This window comes from Vanessa atalanta, chromosome 3, assembly GCF_905147765.1.
Source record: "Vanessa atalanta chromosome 3, ilVanAtal1.2, whole genome shotgun sequence".
NCBI classification, from domain to species: Eukaryota; Metazoa; Arthropoda; class Insecta; order Lepidoptera; family Nymphalidae; genus Vanessa; species Vanessa atalanta.
Window position 1 is genome coordinate 5,095,655 of NC_061873.1, and position 16,329 is coordinate 5,111,983.

Below are 16,329 nucleotides of genomic sequence, written 5' to 3' on the forward strand. Positions count from 1 at the left end.
ATACTACTAGACACATAAAACACTCGTATAGTAATTACTTAGTTATATTGTAAGAGTATTCACTTAAGATCAGATAATTATTTAAATGTTTCTTAATCGATTGACATTATTCGATGTAGTATACAATTTATTGACTCGTCATTAACATAGGAAGTATTTGAGTGCTACGAGATACTTATTGTTGTCCTTTAACGATTCCGGGATACATTCGTTCTCGAACTGAAGTAATGGCCGCGAAGCGCTACGCAAACAACTCTTTATCAGTAACGGTGTTAGAACCGGCCTCAAAGACACCAGTGAGCGACGGGTGAAAGTCTCAGACGCATACTTTACTTCGACTTAAGAAGTCGCCTGTTTAACGTTCAAAGCCGGTTCGCGATTTCGTTAGCGATTATCACGGATAAATAAACAAAATAGCGCGGGTCGTGTAAGCGTGGTCGTAACGTGGCGCGTCATATCAGGTCGAGCGAGTCATTCGAAGTTGATCGGTTGATAGTGTTGTGCGGAGACGCGAGACCGCCGCCGGCGCACCGGCCACCTGCGCACTCAGTCACTACTATGTTGACAACGTGCGCCATCGTCCTCTTAGCGGTAGACGCGTTCTACGCCGCTAATCTTCAAACATTAGATACAGACCAGAACAACACCCTTCCAGCTGAAAAATACTTTATAGACAAGATATTCGATAAATATGGAGACAAAGGAGTCATTACGTTTGAGGTATGTAATCAAACAATAATAAGTATTTAAACATTTCATACAAATTTTAGTCATATAATCCTTTTTCAAAAATGTAAATTACTGTGAAAATTCTACTTCAAGTGACATATCAACGCTCTCTTTTTATCGTAACATGAGAAATGTGATTCCCACACTTCACGGCTCAAGCTCAACGGAAAATTTCTATAACAATTTTCTAAAACACCTTTCCCTATTTCGTAAACGGAAGTTCATCGAACTTAAATATTACAACAAATCGATTGGTTATCTTAATCAAAAAAATTCTTATCATTTCAAATATAATCTATTAAGAACATGTCTAGCTTCCTTATAGTTAACTAATAAACGTAATCCAAAAGTACGAGTTTGTTTAATATTAGGGGATTTAAAGTGTTTGTTTTTTCATATTATCTAACTTGTACATAATTTTATCAGAAACTATTTAATTATGTATTTTTCCATTTTGATATCTTAAATATTAGTTAATGTAAATAAGTAATATAAAAATTGGTTTTTAAGATAAACAGAAGTTTTAATAAGTTTATTCAATTGTAAATAGTAACTATAAAACAAGTTAAATTTCAGTAATATACTATTTAAAACTTATGTTTAGAACTTAATAATTCTACTATTAAAATAAATCATGAATTTGATAGATAATATATTCAAACATAAGATCTATAATTTGATTTAAGTTTTACTAAGTATTCTACCTGGGTGTGATATTATCAAACATACGCTCATTCTTTATTTATTATGCTGATTGAATGGACTCGAGTGATTTATCCTTTGTATTACATCTAGTCTCAGTAGTACGCGAGTCTAGATTGCGGAAAAGGAAGTAGCGAATTTAAATCCTGGCAGGATGAATTAGGCATGGGTAATATGTTTTTTATTCGACGAATACAAAATGTTTTTAAATTACTGTGAATATTCTACACTTATATTAAACCTTTTTAATGTCTTATTATTTATTTGACCATTTTATATTATTACCATTATAAACTATTATTGTATCTACAACAGTATAGATGACACATTAATCAATATTTTTATAAATCATTTAATAGATGAATTTATATTATGTCTATGCCCACTATTTTTTCTAACCGAAAAAATATCTTATTGATTGAGGACTAATTAGCTTTTGCACGCGAATTATGCAATTATTAAAAAAAAAATGTTTAAAAAATATTTTTTTTTGTTTATTTTTATATTTTTTATGGCAATAAATGGATAGTTGTTCTATTCTAAATGGATTTGTTGAATTAACAAATACAGTACCGAGATTCGTAATTACTATGTATCAGGTAGAGTTGTTTGAAACAAATAATGGCGTTCGCTATTGATTGCGATCCCATTGTTAACTAATACCCTTCTATTCTTAATTAAGAATATACCCACAGTGGAAAGTAGAATGATGTTGATAACTTTCTCGTATATAAAATGAGGTTAAAAAGTAATAAATATGGCGTATCAAATTGTACAAACAAACAATGTTCTTGACGGTAAATTATAATTAAATTTGTAAAACACAGTGTAGACCATGTTTTTATTGTAACGAATATTTTAATGTAATTTTACTTGTTACTTTATTAGTTATGTACAGCTAATTACTGTACATAACTAACAAATTTATCTTTGCTTCGTTCGCCGAGCTATAACAAAATAAACAATACATACATATTATTTAACTTTACTTGCTTTTTAAAATTGACATATAACTTTCTTAATAGCTAAGAAGTCATTATTTCTTCTTTTTATGGGTTTATTTTGAAGTATAATGAATACAATTAACGATGTTGTCTTTGATTGGATTTTATAATTAGAAAATGAGAATAACAAAACTCATTTATAAGATCTCAGGGATATGTTCAAGTTTTTTTATTTCTATACAGCGCAAAAATCATTAATTTATGTTTTTTTTCACACTCACTATTAGCCTAATATAAATTTATATTAGGTTTTTTTTAAGTTTTTAGAATTGTCTATTATACGGACTTAGGTATTGTTACTTGTCCGGTACTATTTTGTTACGCTAGTACAGTAATCAAACTCAAATAACTTTGTCACGTCCGTTTGTCAGCTATGCAATTATTATTCAAAGGAAGTAATAAATGTACACGTAAATTTCGATTTAATAAAAGGGGAGTGTAACTTTATTGCATTATTTTAACAATCTTTAAAGTCAATTACAGTTATTCAAAACATTTTATTATTTATCTATTTTAAACTTAACATGTGAGTTCTTATTTTAAATTAAGTATATTCTGATTTCAAGGAATGTATGTCTGTAAGACCATGTTTATGTAAGATTAAATTATTATAATAATATATTAGCGATATTTAGCTTCCAAAATGTATTTACATATGATCAATTAGCGTAAGCTTACTCTTATTATTTAATGCGAAGAATTAATTAAATAAATAAACTTTATTGCATTATGCAATTGAATATGAAATAAAATAAATATTTTTATTCATAACGACACTCTTTATAAAAAATAAAATAAAACCAATATAGTTTAGGATTTTTAGGGTAACCATAAATTTATTTAAGGCAATAAAATATAAAGTAATATTAACTGTACTTAAAAAAAAATAACAAATCGTCACAGCGACAGCGGAAAGTTACTTCGTTGTACGTACACGAAAATACTCTAACGTAACATTAACGAACTATAACGACGTTTCTTATATAAGAATACGCAGACGCCTATTCATTTTCAATCTAAAATAAACCATGCTGCGAATTTTGTTTCACAGATATTTTTAAAATGGCTGTCATTATAAAATCAAATTTATGTATCTAAGTCTGTCATTTTAAATATAAAATAGCTATCGTTACCTACGTATAAACATGTAGATAGAATTTGCAAACCAACGAATAATAAATACAGTTATAACTATAATTTATTCAGTAAAAATCAGTAAATTAAAAAAAAAACTAAGAACCAATACTATGAGAATCTTGTATTTGAATTTTTTTTTAATAAATTTATAACAACGATTATACTTTTTTTTATTTTGATTTAATTATTCAGTGTAGGGATCATAGAGCAAAAATGGTAATATTTTTTATTTATTTATACTATCCCCAATTCCGAACGATTGTAAAATAATTCATACTGGTTTTTTTGATAATTATTAAATAACAATTAAATAATATAAAATTTGATAAAAATAAATTCAAATTGCTATGCCGGAAACTCTTTATCACATTTAATAAAAATATTTAAATATTTACTTCTATATTATTAAATATAGTAAGAATAATAAACAAAAACGTACAGATATTTATTATGGAAATATTATATCAATATCAAAGATACACGCGTTAATATTAACGTTAACAACGTGTTAGCACAGCCCAGGTGTGCACGATGATGTTCTTTATTTTTAATTTTGCTACTGAACTCATAAAACTGCGAAAACTTTGCCTTAGAGCATTGTTCTCAAAAGAAAGTAATATTGTAGCGAAACAGACTCAGGGTTGACAAAACATAAAAATAAAGACACTAAACAAATAATCTATACAAAGATAGAAAAAAAATATACCAGAAAGAGCATACAGACAGTAATTCGGATGAGATCGTTTTATTGAGAGGCGAATCGATAAATAATAATTGACAATAATATATAACACTCAATTATTGACTATGTGTGTGTGTGTTTTTTTTTTGTTTCATGTTATTTAAATAACACGGAACAAACACAAACTTATCCATTGCAAAAGTCATTCATTTGGACCCAGGATTGTAACTCAAAATAGTATAATAGTATAGTCATTCAAAAAGTAAGCATAACGAATCGTTTTGCTTATATTTTTTATTGAAACAAAATTATCTATCATCTTCGTATATTTACCCTACTATCTTTATTTTAGCCTTTAAATCCGTAAGTAGCATGTCAATGATGATAGCTTCTGAATAACGCCTCGAAAACGACTTAATAACGCGATTCTAATTATCACTAACTATTTATTTTTTAATGTATAACAAATTACCGTGTTATGGGTTGATCTTAAAATATTACCTAAAAGAAAATATATATATTTTTTTATTTTATTCCGCGGCGGTAACCCTGGTAAATGACGCATGTAGTTTACTTGGCACCTAATAATGTCGAACAGTGGATTCGAATAAAAATAAATATAAACGTGTTTTTTAGCAATGTGATTTTGTCACATATAAACATTTTTGTAACTATAGATAAATTATATAAACATTTACTAAAGCATTTTTAATTGTATTATACATATTATACATATTAACTATCGGAAATAAAACATAGATTAATCATAGCATTGACATTCCATCTTGTTCTTAACAGTAATACAATTTTCAATATTACATATAATTCTGAAACTATATACAAATTACTTTTGTATTATCAAGCCTCATTTATGAGCTTTTATGTATAACACGATGTTTAATTTTGCATCTAAATTAACTAGCGATATTAGAGTTTATGTTTTGTATAATTATAGACTCGGTCTTTCAACTCCTTGCGTGGGAAGAAGAGAAGATTAAAAATTAATGAAATGTCACACTGGCATGCATACCATAAATAAAAAAAAACACAGTAGTTACTCTTTGATAAATACTGTATAATCTGTATATTGTTTAATATTGTTTTATTTTCCTAGCTTTACGTAAACGTGGATGTTACCACGTGTGGTAGGTACAGTATCTAATTAGAATTCATTATATTCATTACATAAAAATATTGTTATATATTTTGATAATAGATGACATGAGCAGTGTCTAGATTTGTTTAGATTCTGAATTCAAATATCGGCAAGAAACAATGCGTTTTTATAATAATTTTGTATCTGTGTGAATCAGAGCATTATAGAATACTTCAAGTTTATCAATAACGAATCGTTACATTAAAAACACTATAACTCTGTTACCTAATACATCATTCATATAAAAATTAACGCTGATTGTGTTTGTATTTTGTACGTTCATACCCGAATGAGTTAAAACCTTGTACAGTTTTCGTCGGCAGAGGCGACGAGCGAATTGTATCGGATAATTGTTTACAAAAAATAATAATGAGGCGTTGCAACGCATGCCGGAAGTTAGCTAGTATCACATAAATACGAGACAGTGAATCGCAGACAGTAATACATCAAACAAGAATGATTAGACGCAGATCATAATTAAAAGACAATGGAATATTACTTTTGCAAACTAAATATATCGTAGATATCAAATAATCAGTTGTGTATTAAATTAATTGTAATTGTAAACTGAAATCTTCGAAAACACGATGTCTCTTGATCGTTTTTGGGCTATATCTGGTTTTCTCAATGGGAAATAAAGCGCGCACAAATGTGTGCGCAAACACAAGTGCATTTTCCCTGTGACCTGAAACCTTGTGCATTTTCTATTCATTCGCTTTCATAGATAAATAACATGACATAAAGGTACATATTATTGTTATTCTTTTTTTTTAGATTTTTAATATAGTATATTGCCCTAGGAAGGACGTATTAAGTTTTTAATTGTTGTTTGCATTTAATTTTAGTTGTTTGTTGTAATGTTGGGTTTATTTACTAACTCTACATCTCAAAATAATGACAACTATTTAACAAATGTATTTTCTAAAAGAATATACTATATATGTATATAAAAGCGAAGCTTACAGGGTGTAGACATCGGCTAAGAACGGATTTTACGAAACTAAGGGGGTAAAACGGGGGTTGGAAGTTTTTGTTTTAGACATTTCGCACGGGTAAAGCCGTAGCTTCAGCTAGTACTATATATATATATATATGTATATATAGTGCATTATGTTAAAAAATGTAATTGCTTTATAAAAAATACATCAATATGTATTCTAAGAATTTAAGAACGTTTTTATTCAACTCTTACCACTAGAGGAACAGTTTGCAAATACTTCGTAGTAAAATATATTTCGCTGTTATAAATGATATCTTATTAATCTCTCTTAACAGCACTGAATAGCAAATAATGACATAAAATATTTCTAAACAAAATCGATAAACAGTGGCATGTCGTTAAAGTGATTACTTTGTAAGCATTTATTACTCAATTGAAAATACTAAACTGATATAGCAACGTTGATTTAAATGGTTGGAAAAACTGTAAATCGAATACATTACCTTTCCGTACAAATTAATAAAAGTGTGTGTTTTACAAGTACTCTTGAATCGTCACTTATGGAATTGTATTAAAATATCTAAAGCTGCTATCTCGGCATGTAGATTCAACTTAGAATAACCGTCAAGAAGCTCAGTCGTTACTTTTTCAAACATTTAAAATACAAATGTATGTCAAACAAATACAAATAAATTTATGTTTATAATAAGTGAGTGTTATACAGATTTAATTGCATGTGATGGAAGATCCTGACTTAAAGTCAACAAAGACATATTCACGGTATTTTTGCATCAACATGATTATAGGGATTCCGATGTGTACGCGGGGCACAGCTGTTTCATAAGATCTACGTTACGGCTTCGCACGGGCAAAACAAAGAAAAACGGTCTTTATAATAAGTCTACACTGGAAGAAAAATATACTAAAATTAAAAATCTCGTTTTTTGGACTAGAAACATGCGGGCGTATCCATCACAATCGGACGAATGTGATGAAACTTTCATTTTTATTTATATAGATAGATTACACACTACACACTCAAAGAACTCTTAAACGAACAAACTCTTGAAGTATTTTTTTATTTTCTTACATCCACTCTTTATTGTACATAATAAGTTTATACAGAACTAACTGAACCTGCGGGTTTACCCGCACGTTAATTAGCCATTTAAGCCCCTCGAGAGGTGAATTAAAAAAAGTCGTCAGTGTCCTTTGCCGGAACTTAAACTATCTCCATACTAAATTTCATATAAATTCTGATTTAATTTATAAGGTTTAAGCTTGAGGCAATAGACAGAGTTACGTTCGCATTAATAATATTAAGTATATATATTAACAAAGTACATAGTGCAAGACAGTTCTTGTCGCTTTAACATGAGCGATCAAGAGATCTTTTTGTGTCTATTTCTGTTTTAAAATAGCTTATGATGTCAACGTAGTAAAGAATATTGACGGTCGGGGCGCTTTCTAATTGAACACCAAAACTATAACAGCTACACGAAAACAATATCACATTTTTAGATCTAAGAGTTTATAGACAAGACGATGACATACATGCCATAAGTTCTTAGATAAGTCAAATTATGTTCCAAAAAATTTAAAAATAATCTTTACACTTCGCAATTACTATATTTTTCTAGTTATACCATACAATATTTGAATGAAATTAAAATGCGAGGAAAAGACGACATGAGGCGCTCATTTTCATTTAATAACAACGAATTAGCTGTGTGCAGGGTTAAATGTCCTAAACTCAAATCCAGGTACCTACAGGTTAAAACATTAATTACGTTTTCCTATCTTTAATATTATTATAGTAAAGACTAAAATTACTCAAAATTTTTTAATAAAATTTTTTTCTTAATAAAATTTAATACTAAAAAATGCTTAGTGATGTCGCTTAATCAAAATCCGAACGTCGACTAAGATGGAGACTTATCATAACTATAGAATCGCAGAGTTGAAATGTCGATCTTCTTTAGACGAAAATGGACTATTTATTGTTCAGCTGTTTAACCCTACATCTCTAATTAATTATAAGTATTATTTAGATAAATAACTGAATATAATTGTTAGTATTTATTATAAACATGTGTCTTTTTATTTGCATTCTAATTTAAATGGTTAAAAAAAATATAGAACGAATATAGTTATAGTTTTGTAATTGTTTTCAACTTCTTCTTTATGATATCCTCTAAGATATTTATCGTCTTCAATCGAACTCAACAATATCTCATAGAATTCACAAAATCAAAATCAAAATATACTTTATTCAAGTAGGCTTTTACAAACACTTTTGAATCGTCATTTAACAAACTATTTAAAATAAAGCTACCACCGATTCGAAATGTAGGTTCTACCGAGAAGAACCGGCAAGAAACTCAGTAGTTACTCTCAATATCTAAAAATACAGTCATGTTAGTTAAATACAATTATATATGTACTATAATATGTCTCCTGCCTGGAAGTCAACAAGCATTAACTCCATGCTTTTTTATCATCAATATATTCTTGTATCGAATAATATGCCTTCTTTACCAATATATTTTTACAATTGACTTGAATCTATGGAACGGCAAAGTTAAAAATGTCTGCGGAATTTTATTATAGAAGCGGATACCTTGCCCCAAGAATGATTTATTGACTTTGCGGAGTCGGCAACTTGGCGTTCTAAGCTTATCCTTACTTCTTGTGCAAAATGATTATTACTGATTTTATCAAAGTGATCAATGCTACTGTGAATATACATAATATTGTTGTAAATATACTATGACCCCACAGTCAGTAATCCTACTTTGTTAAAAACATCCAAGATAGTCTCTAGCTCCAAGATTATAAATAAACCGGATTGCTCTCTTTTGTAAAATAAAAACAGATTCAATATATTTTTTAATTTTTTAAAAATTTACCTATATATTAAAAATAAAAAATGTTCGAATAATTATTTAAATCTAAGTTAGAATATATAAAGTATATATTTTAAAATAAAATATGTAGGTACTTTTGAACAGTAATTTATAATTATTTTTCTAGCAATAAACATTTATATTTTCTGAATGTTGACAAATTCTTGTCCAACTATGTTTTGACATGCCTGTTCTAATGTAAAGTTATAACGCTTCCATTATCATATAACAGTGTTCTTAAAATAATGTGGTAATTATTTCAAAAATGTAACTAATCCATATTGGCTACACTCAATTGAATACAATTAAAGTAAAATATAAGGTATTTGTTACGTAATACCCAAATTTAAAAATAAAATTTTTATTTTAAATTTACAACATTTATCCTAAACATATTAACAAATCAGATTAACAAATCGATGACGATGTCGCTTGGAATTAATTAATAAGGGTGATATTGGAAATATTGAAGAAGAAGAAGACATGCTGCGCCGACCCCAAGTAAAATTGGGATAAGGGCAGGAGGATGATGATGATGATTTGGGCATCACATTCTTTCCTGTTTTTTGTCATTTTGTATATTTTTTATTTTATTTTATGATTTGTACAATGTGTATGTCCAAATAAAGAGTTTTTGATTTGATTTGATTTGATGATTGGAAATAATATTTTTTTTTAGAAAAATGATATTTAGTTTTGTAATAATTTCTTCTTTAATCTATGTCCTCTCGTCTTGGACTAAGGAATAAAAAATACAATATAATACTGATATAATGGTTATATCTGAAACACAGGTATTTATTTATCTAGTTCAGAAACAGGTACTTTGTTGATTTGTTTGATCAAGTTTTACATTGTAACTGTTAACCTTGTTTCCTCTTAGTTTGTAAATAAAACAAACAAAATAAACTTACCGCGACAAACTCTTAGATACCATTTAAAGGCAGTCAGTATTAAACAAAACGTTTGGAAAGCAAACATATTTTTACCGAAAGTTAGGAATTAAATTTGACAACCTGGGTTTTGAAAATCATGAGTACCACTTTTAACAACTTCATTCGAAAACACCCTTTCTTTTTTATGAAGAAGTAAATGAAAACCAGTATTTCATAAATAAAGGAAATATAACATAATTTCTCTATGCAATTATATACTACGCAGAGTGATTATGTATTGAATTAAAACATTTTTAGTTAAAATTAATTCTGATTGATTTACTTATTTAAATAAAGACAATATTCCGTTAGGTATATTAATTAAAACAATAAAACTCAATTATAAACAGAAGAATCGAAAGACAATAAGTACGGTAGCCTCGGTCAAATAAAGGACAAAAGGCAGCTACTTGATGTACAAAGGTCAAAGAGTAAAGGAAACAAATAAAAAAGTTAACATATATTTTCGTCGATGGAAAAAACACAGATGAACTGTAGAACTATGAATTTTATGCGGAAATATCGCAATCATTGAAGGTGATACCAAGTGGAGTGGTCCCACAAAACTCAATTAATATTTTTGCTCAAATTTGACGCTGTCTTAGGGTAAAGAGAAAGAAGTAGTGCCAAGTAAAAGACGCCAAAATACTCAAAACAGTTTCAAGCAAAAGAAAAAAAACAAAATGTTGTAAAAAAAAAAGAACATTGCGTAGCGCAGTGAGATTGCAATAGTTATGATCATGATCATACGAGTTTAATTCTAGTTAAGGTTATAAGGATATCATTTAGATTAATACTGGGGCGAACTCTCTTATAATGACATAATATGGTACAGGGGGAAAGATAACTTGCTCTACCACGATAAAGGGCGAGAGCTGGCGTTAGTCAGATTGTTAAAGTAACAATATCAGTCTTAATTACTAAAGTAATAATTCGGTTGTATACAACGATTTAAGTATCATTTCTAAAATCACATATTATTAAAAGTTCTATACGGTGGACTGCCAGATCTATTATGAAAGGCCTTTTCTACAATGTACAGTAGTGCCCAACGTTAGCATGCAATTGGTCACTAGTTTAATAACGCACGTTAAGATACATTATTAATATATTTTGAAAAAAAAAATCAATCTGCAATAAATTCTGCGGTGGAATATAAATATGAAATTATACTAAGATATCTTTAACATTTTTGTATATAATCTACTAAAAGTTTTGTGAGCTATTCCTGGTTGTTATTATTGTTTACGATGGCTAATAAATGTCATCAAGCTATTTGAGTGCACCTTTATGTCATTTAAGATAAATTTACGCTTTAAAATAAGATAGAAAGATGTAGAATTACTGAAACTGAAAGAGGATTATAATTTGGTACACATAACATCAAAATATCAAAATTTAATATTTTTTACTTAGGACGTTTATCTTCTAAACCATGATATGTTTTACATAACGAACATGCTACGAATGTAATGAATAGTATAGCAAGTTACAATAAATAACATTTGTACACGGCAAAATATAATACGAAAATGATTCATATGTCATAATTAAAAAATATATATATACAAAAATGTTATATTTATTAAGTTGAATAATAACAGAATAATATATTAAAATAAAACTCAGAGATTACTTAAAGGCGTGTATAAGATTATTTAATAACAATACGAGTATTACATATTATTATTTATAAGGTAAAACTTAAAGAGCTAATAATAATTATTTACGAAGTATTTTAATAGATTTGATAATGAGGATAAAACCACATATCAATAAAGATAAAACGTAACCTTCACCTTGATATTTCTGACAATTTAAATACTTAACTCGTGTTATTTTATTTTTATTGTATTTTACAGGGCTTCGAGCATTTGCTGGATAGTCTTGGTTTGGGAGGACGCGTCTTTAGCTCGCCACACGACCTCGCCCTTCATCGAATCAATGGCAGCTTTCAACAACTGCACGATACGCAGCACCGACATAAGAGATCACCCCCATCTTGTTAGTAAATTTACTGATTACATTATCGTAAAACTGTTAGGTTAATCGATTACAAACGGTTACGGTTATACGTTTACGGTACGATTATGGTAACAAATTATTTTCGTAATGAATAATTGTCTGAATTTTATTTTGTTATGCAAGCTAATTTCATATTATGAAAATATGGCTATATTATATAAAAAATCCATTATTTTGCTTTAAAATGAGGATCATTTTAACAATAAATAACTTCGTTTTCTTTATTTCGTAAGTTACCTACTTGAAATGGTTTTCTTTGTGTTCATGTAAAGATAAAGCCTTTTCTATTTGTATGTAATATTATTAGTAAACTCTTATGATATTTATTTATGTGTTATTGTATCAACAAACATACACACATTTCAACACAACACTGAAAAACGTAGATAAATAACTAAATAAATTTATTTTATAAACTAAGTTTAATAGTTATAAGTCATTGATTAGACTTCTAAGTTTACATTTCGTTTGATTCAGTAGATGATTATTACGAAATAAAAAAAGTGCCTAAAAATGCAAAGGTTAGACTAATTTATAGGTAATTTACCAATAAACATTCATAGTTCGTAAGTGACGTTTACAAGGTCAGCGAAAGAAGGAAACTACCATAAATGTAGGTATCAGAAAATTAGACAGGAACAGTCCGATGAGTCCTTGAGAAATGATCATTGTAACGGATATCTCTGAATGCTGACCTTCATGCTACTCACTCACTCAAAGTGTTGTAGCTATTGTTCGGTACCTCCAGCCGAATAATGACAAATCGTGGTCGTAAATTCCAATATAAAATAGATTCATTTTTTTTTCAATTCCACTAGTGCAATTTATAGTAGCACCAAGAAGTTAAGAAATCGTTTCATTGGATGAAAAGAAAAATGATTTACGTGAAAACATAACTGAGGCACTTTTTTGGTATTCGTTTCGTTGCTAACCTTATTGATGAAATGTATTTTTTGTGTATATTCATTACGTGACCAATTTCTATTGATTGTGTTTCGTCCTCCATGACGGTCGATGATCTAAACGAATGTTTTATCAGACTATTATTGTAGGTACATACATCTTACCATAACACACACCAAAGCCTTATGATGACATAAAAAGTAGTTAGCTATGAAATATGTCCCAATATTAACATGTATAAAAACGACCTACCCAAAAACTAACGTAGTTTTATACTGTTGATTAGCTACGACTTTATCTATTGGTACATATTAAAATACACTATGGCTGCTTTTTTCATTCGGTATTTCATTCATAGAGGAACGGTGATGCTAAATCAGCAAAGAACTACTATGGAATATTAAAAACCTACGCTATTTAGCTCTTATCCTTTTAAAAAAAATTTATATCTATGTCAAACTAAACCTTAATTATGTACGATATCAAATAAATTATAATGTAATGAGAAACATAATACATAAACGTTCACTATTCACGACATGTTGTAGGAAGATCTTTAGTGCGCAATAAGACGGTGAAGCATTCGTCATTTATGAACCCGCTATTATCCAATTATGGTCCTAGTGACGCTCCCGCTTATTGTGCGACGACCCTTTCGTTCATATCCTTGTACAAGTATAAAAAATTCAATGCTACATTATTTATAGATTTTTTTTCTAGTATAGAATTCAAAAGCGTACCGAAAAATTAAATTTGTCTATGGGTACATGTTATCTCTTGATGACAATAATAATTAAATAATTTTCCCTATTTATAATTATGTAAATTGTAAAAAAATACATTGTTTTTTAGATAAATTTAACTATACTTACTATTACTAATCAATACAATGCTTTACAGCAACACCTATATTGAAGAAGTCATGTCTATCTCCAAAGGAAATATTAGAAGTATATGGAATGGAAAACGAGCCAGGTGTTATTACCATAAATCCGAAAACATTTTTGGAAATGTGTCCTGCTCTTGTATACCAGTTAGATCAAAGATCATGCTACAAGACTGATGCGCCTACACCAAAACTCGACAGGGTTTGGAGTAAGTAACATTTTTATTTCTATTTATCGAATGTTAAATATTTTTAAATAATTTATTTATCAAAATTCGTTTGTTTCAGCATGGGTATATGCAAGTTTAAGCATTCTAGTAATTAGTGCTACTGGATTGTTAGGTGTTGCTATAGTTCCTATGTTAAAGTCCGTAATCTTCAGCCATGTGATACACTTTTTAGTAGCCGTCGCTGTGGGTACTTTATGTGGTGATGCGCTGCTACATCTTATGCCTCACGCACTTAAATCACATGGATCACCAAATGAACCTCAAGAAGAAACCGATGTTATCCTTAAATGTAGCGTAACCTTCTTAACTATTCTCATATTCTACTCTGTCGAAGCTATCATGCAACTGCTTAACGGAGGGCATTCCCATTCTCATGATGCGACAAATAAATCCGTTGAAGAATTGAAAGTCGAATCGGCAAAACAGATAGAGCCAATAGAGCTTGGTGCTATGATGCCTGGATCGCCACCACCACCAGTTGAGCGCCCAATGACATCAACCGCTCTCATGGTCATCGTTGGTGACGGGTTGCATAATCTAACTGATGGTCTAGCGATTGGAGCAGCATTTAGTGGAGATCCAGTGACGGGTTTTGCAACAGCACTTGCCGTGTTCTGCCACGAGCTTCCCCATGAGTTAGGAGATTTCGCAGTATTACTTCGTTCCGGCATGAGTATAAAACGTGCTTTGTATTATAATTTACTTTCTTCCGCTCTCAGTTTTATGGGAATGGCAGGCGGTATCTGGCTTGCTGAAGATCACGAATCTGCTTCGCAGTGGATATATGCTGCGACAGCTGGTACGTTCTTCTATATCGCATTAGCAGACTTAATACCAGAAATAAATGAAAACAATAAAGGGAAAAGTGTGCATTTAGTACTCGCTGTTCTCGGGTTCCTTACTGGTGGTATAATTATGCTACTTATAGCCCTCCATGAGGATTCCATACAAAACCTTTTCAGAAATTCCGAACAATGATAAAGAAGTGTTCTGTGTGATAATAATTATCGTAAACTACTCATGGTTGTTGTTAAAATTATTTGTAAAAAAATAGATAAGTTTAAAAATAAGTGTTATTATTAAGTTTAACTTAAAATCTGAACTGCTCAAGCAATTTTTGAACATTATTACGAACTGAAAATAAAATTTATACATTCCAAGGAATATTTAAACTATTTAAATATTTTGCGAAGTCTTCTACTAAACATATGTAATAGGATATTGTTCTAGTACTTTGTCTCATGAGCAAATAATAAATAGATAAAAATAACCTATAAACTGTATTTAATTTTAAGTCTGTTTTAGTTCTATTATGTTCTGTAATATTAATTGTTTGTCTTCCGATGACTATATGAGAATGCATGTTTGTTGTCTTTGTAAATATGAATTCTATGAAAGCAAATATAAAGTCTAGACATAAGTTTACGTATTTTTTAAGTGATAGTATAGTAATAGAATACAAAGTGTTTGAATAGTATTTTATGCCAGATGTAATTGAACAAATAAAATAAAATGGATTGTGCCGTTTAAAATATAATACTTCTGTATTAATTTCACCTTCTAATCTTTCTAAACTATAAAAGTATTTCATAATTTATTGTAAATGATTCAATTTTTAATTTTTACCTTAATATTATAAGGTCATCACTTTAAATTTCCTTTTTTCAGAGCTTTTTAAAAAGCCTGAAAAAAATATTCGTTAATACAGATACAATATCCTACGGTCATATCAATCGATTCACAAAACGGTTACAGTAGACATATTTTAATGACAACATAAAAATAATACTCTAATATGACGCGGATTAAATATTATTATTTATTTCCCAATCAACCATAAACTATAAATTAATTTATTCGGAAAATACTGATTCATTCGAAACTGTTACTATTGGCTATTTATGGAGTATGGATAATTGTTTTTACTACATTTACCATTTCATCCAATACAATGCAATGTTATTTTTGTATGCGCTATAAATCGAGAGTATGAATCACGTAAATAAACAATATTCTAGATGATTATAATTGATAACATATTAGAGTAATCTTCTATTATTTTAACACAGGTTTTGTTTTATTATTTACTTATTC

At 29.0% G+C, this 16,329-nt stretch overlaps 1 protein-coding gene across 1 annotated transcript; it reads left to right on the forward strand.

Annotated features, from left to right (window-relative positions):
- Window positions 1–309: 309 nt before the first annotated feature.
- LOC125077360 (zinc transporter ZIP10) lies at window positions 310–15,772 on the forward strand. The gene is made up of 4 exons (XM_047689285.1): window positions 310–720; window positions 12,054–12,195; window positions 14,020–14,214; window positions 14,294–15,772. Exons 1-4 carry the CDS (start codon window positions 559–561, stop codon window positions 15,211–15,213), a joined length of 1,419 nt encoding a protein of 472 aa, XP_047545241.1. The 5' UTR covers window positions 310–558; the 3' UTR covers window positions 15,214–15,772.
- Window positions 15,773–16,329: the final 557 nt, after the last annotated feature.

Excerpts from the sequence above, each read along its gene's own strand:
- LOC125077360 (XM_047689285.1), top strand. The coding sequence starts at position 559 with ATGTTGACAACGTGCGCCATCGTCCTCTTAGCGGTAGACGCGTTCTAC. Across the intron at positions 721-12,053 it reads AAGGAGTCATTACGTTTGAG|GGCTTCGAGCATTTGCTGGA; the intron begins GTATGTAATCAA and ends TGTATTTTACAG. Across the intron at positions 12,196-14,019 it reads TAAGAGATCACCCCCATCTT|CAACACCTATATTGAAGAAG; the intron begins GTTAGTAAATTT and ends AATGCTTTACAG.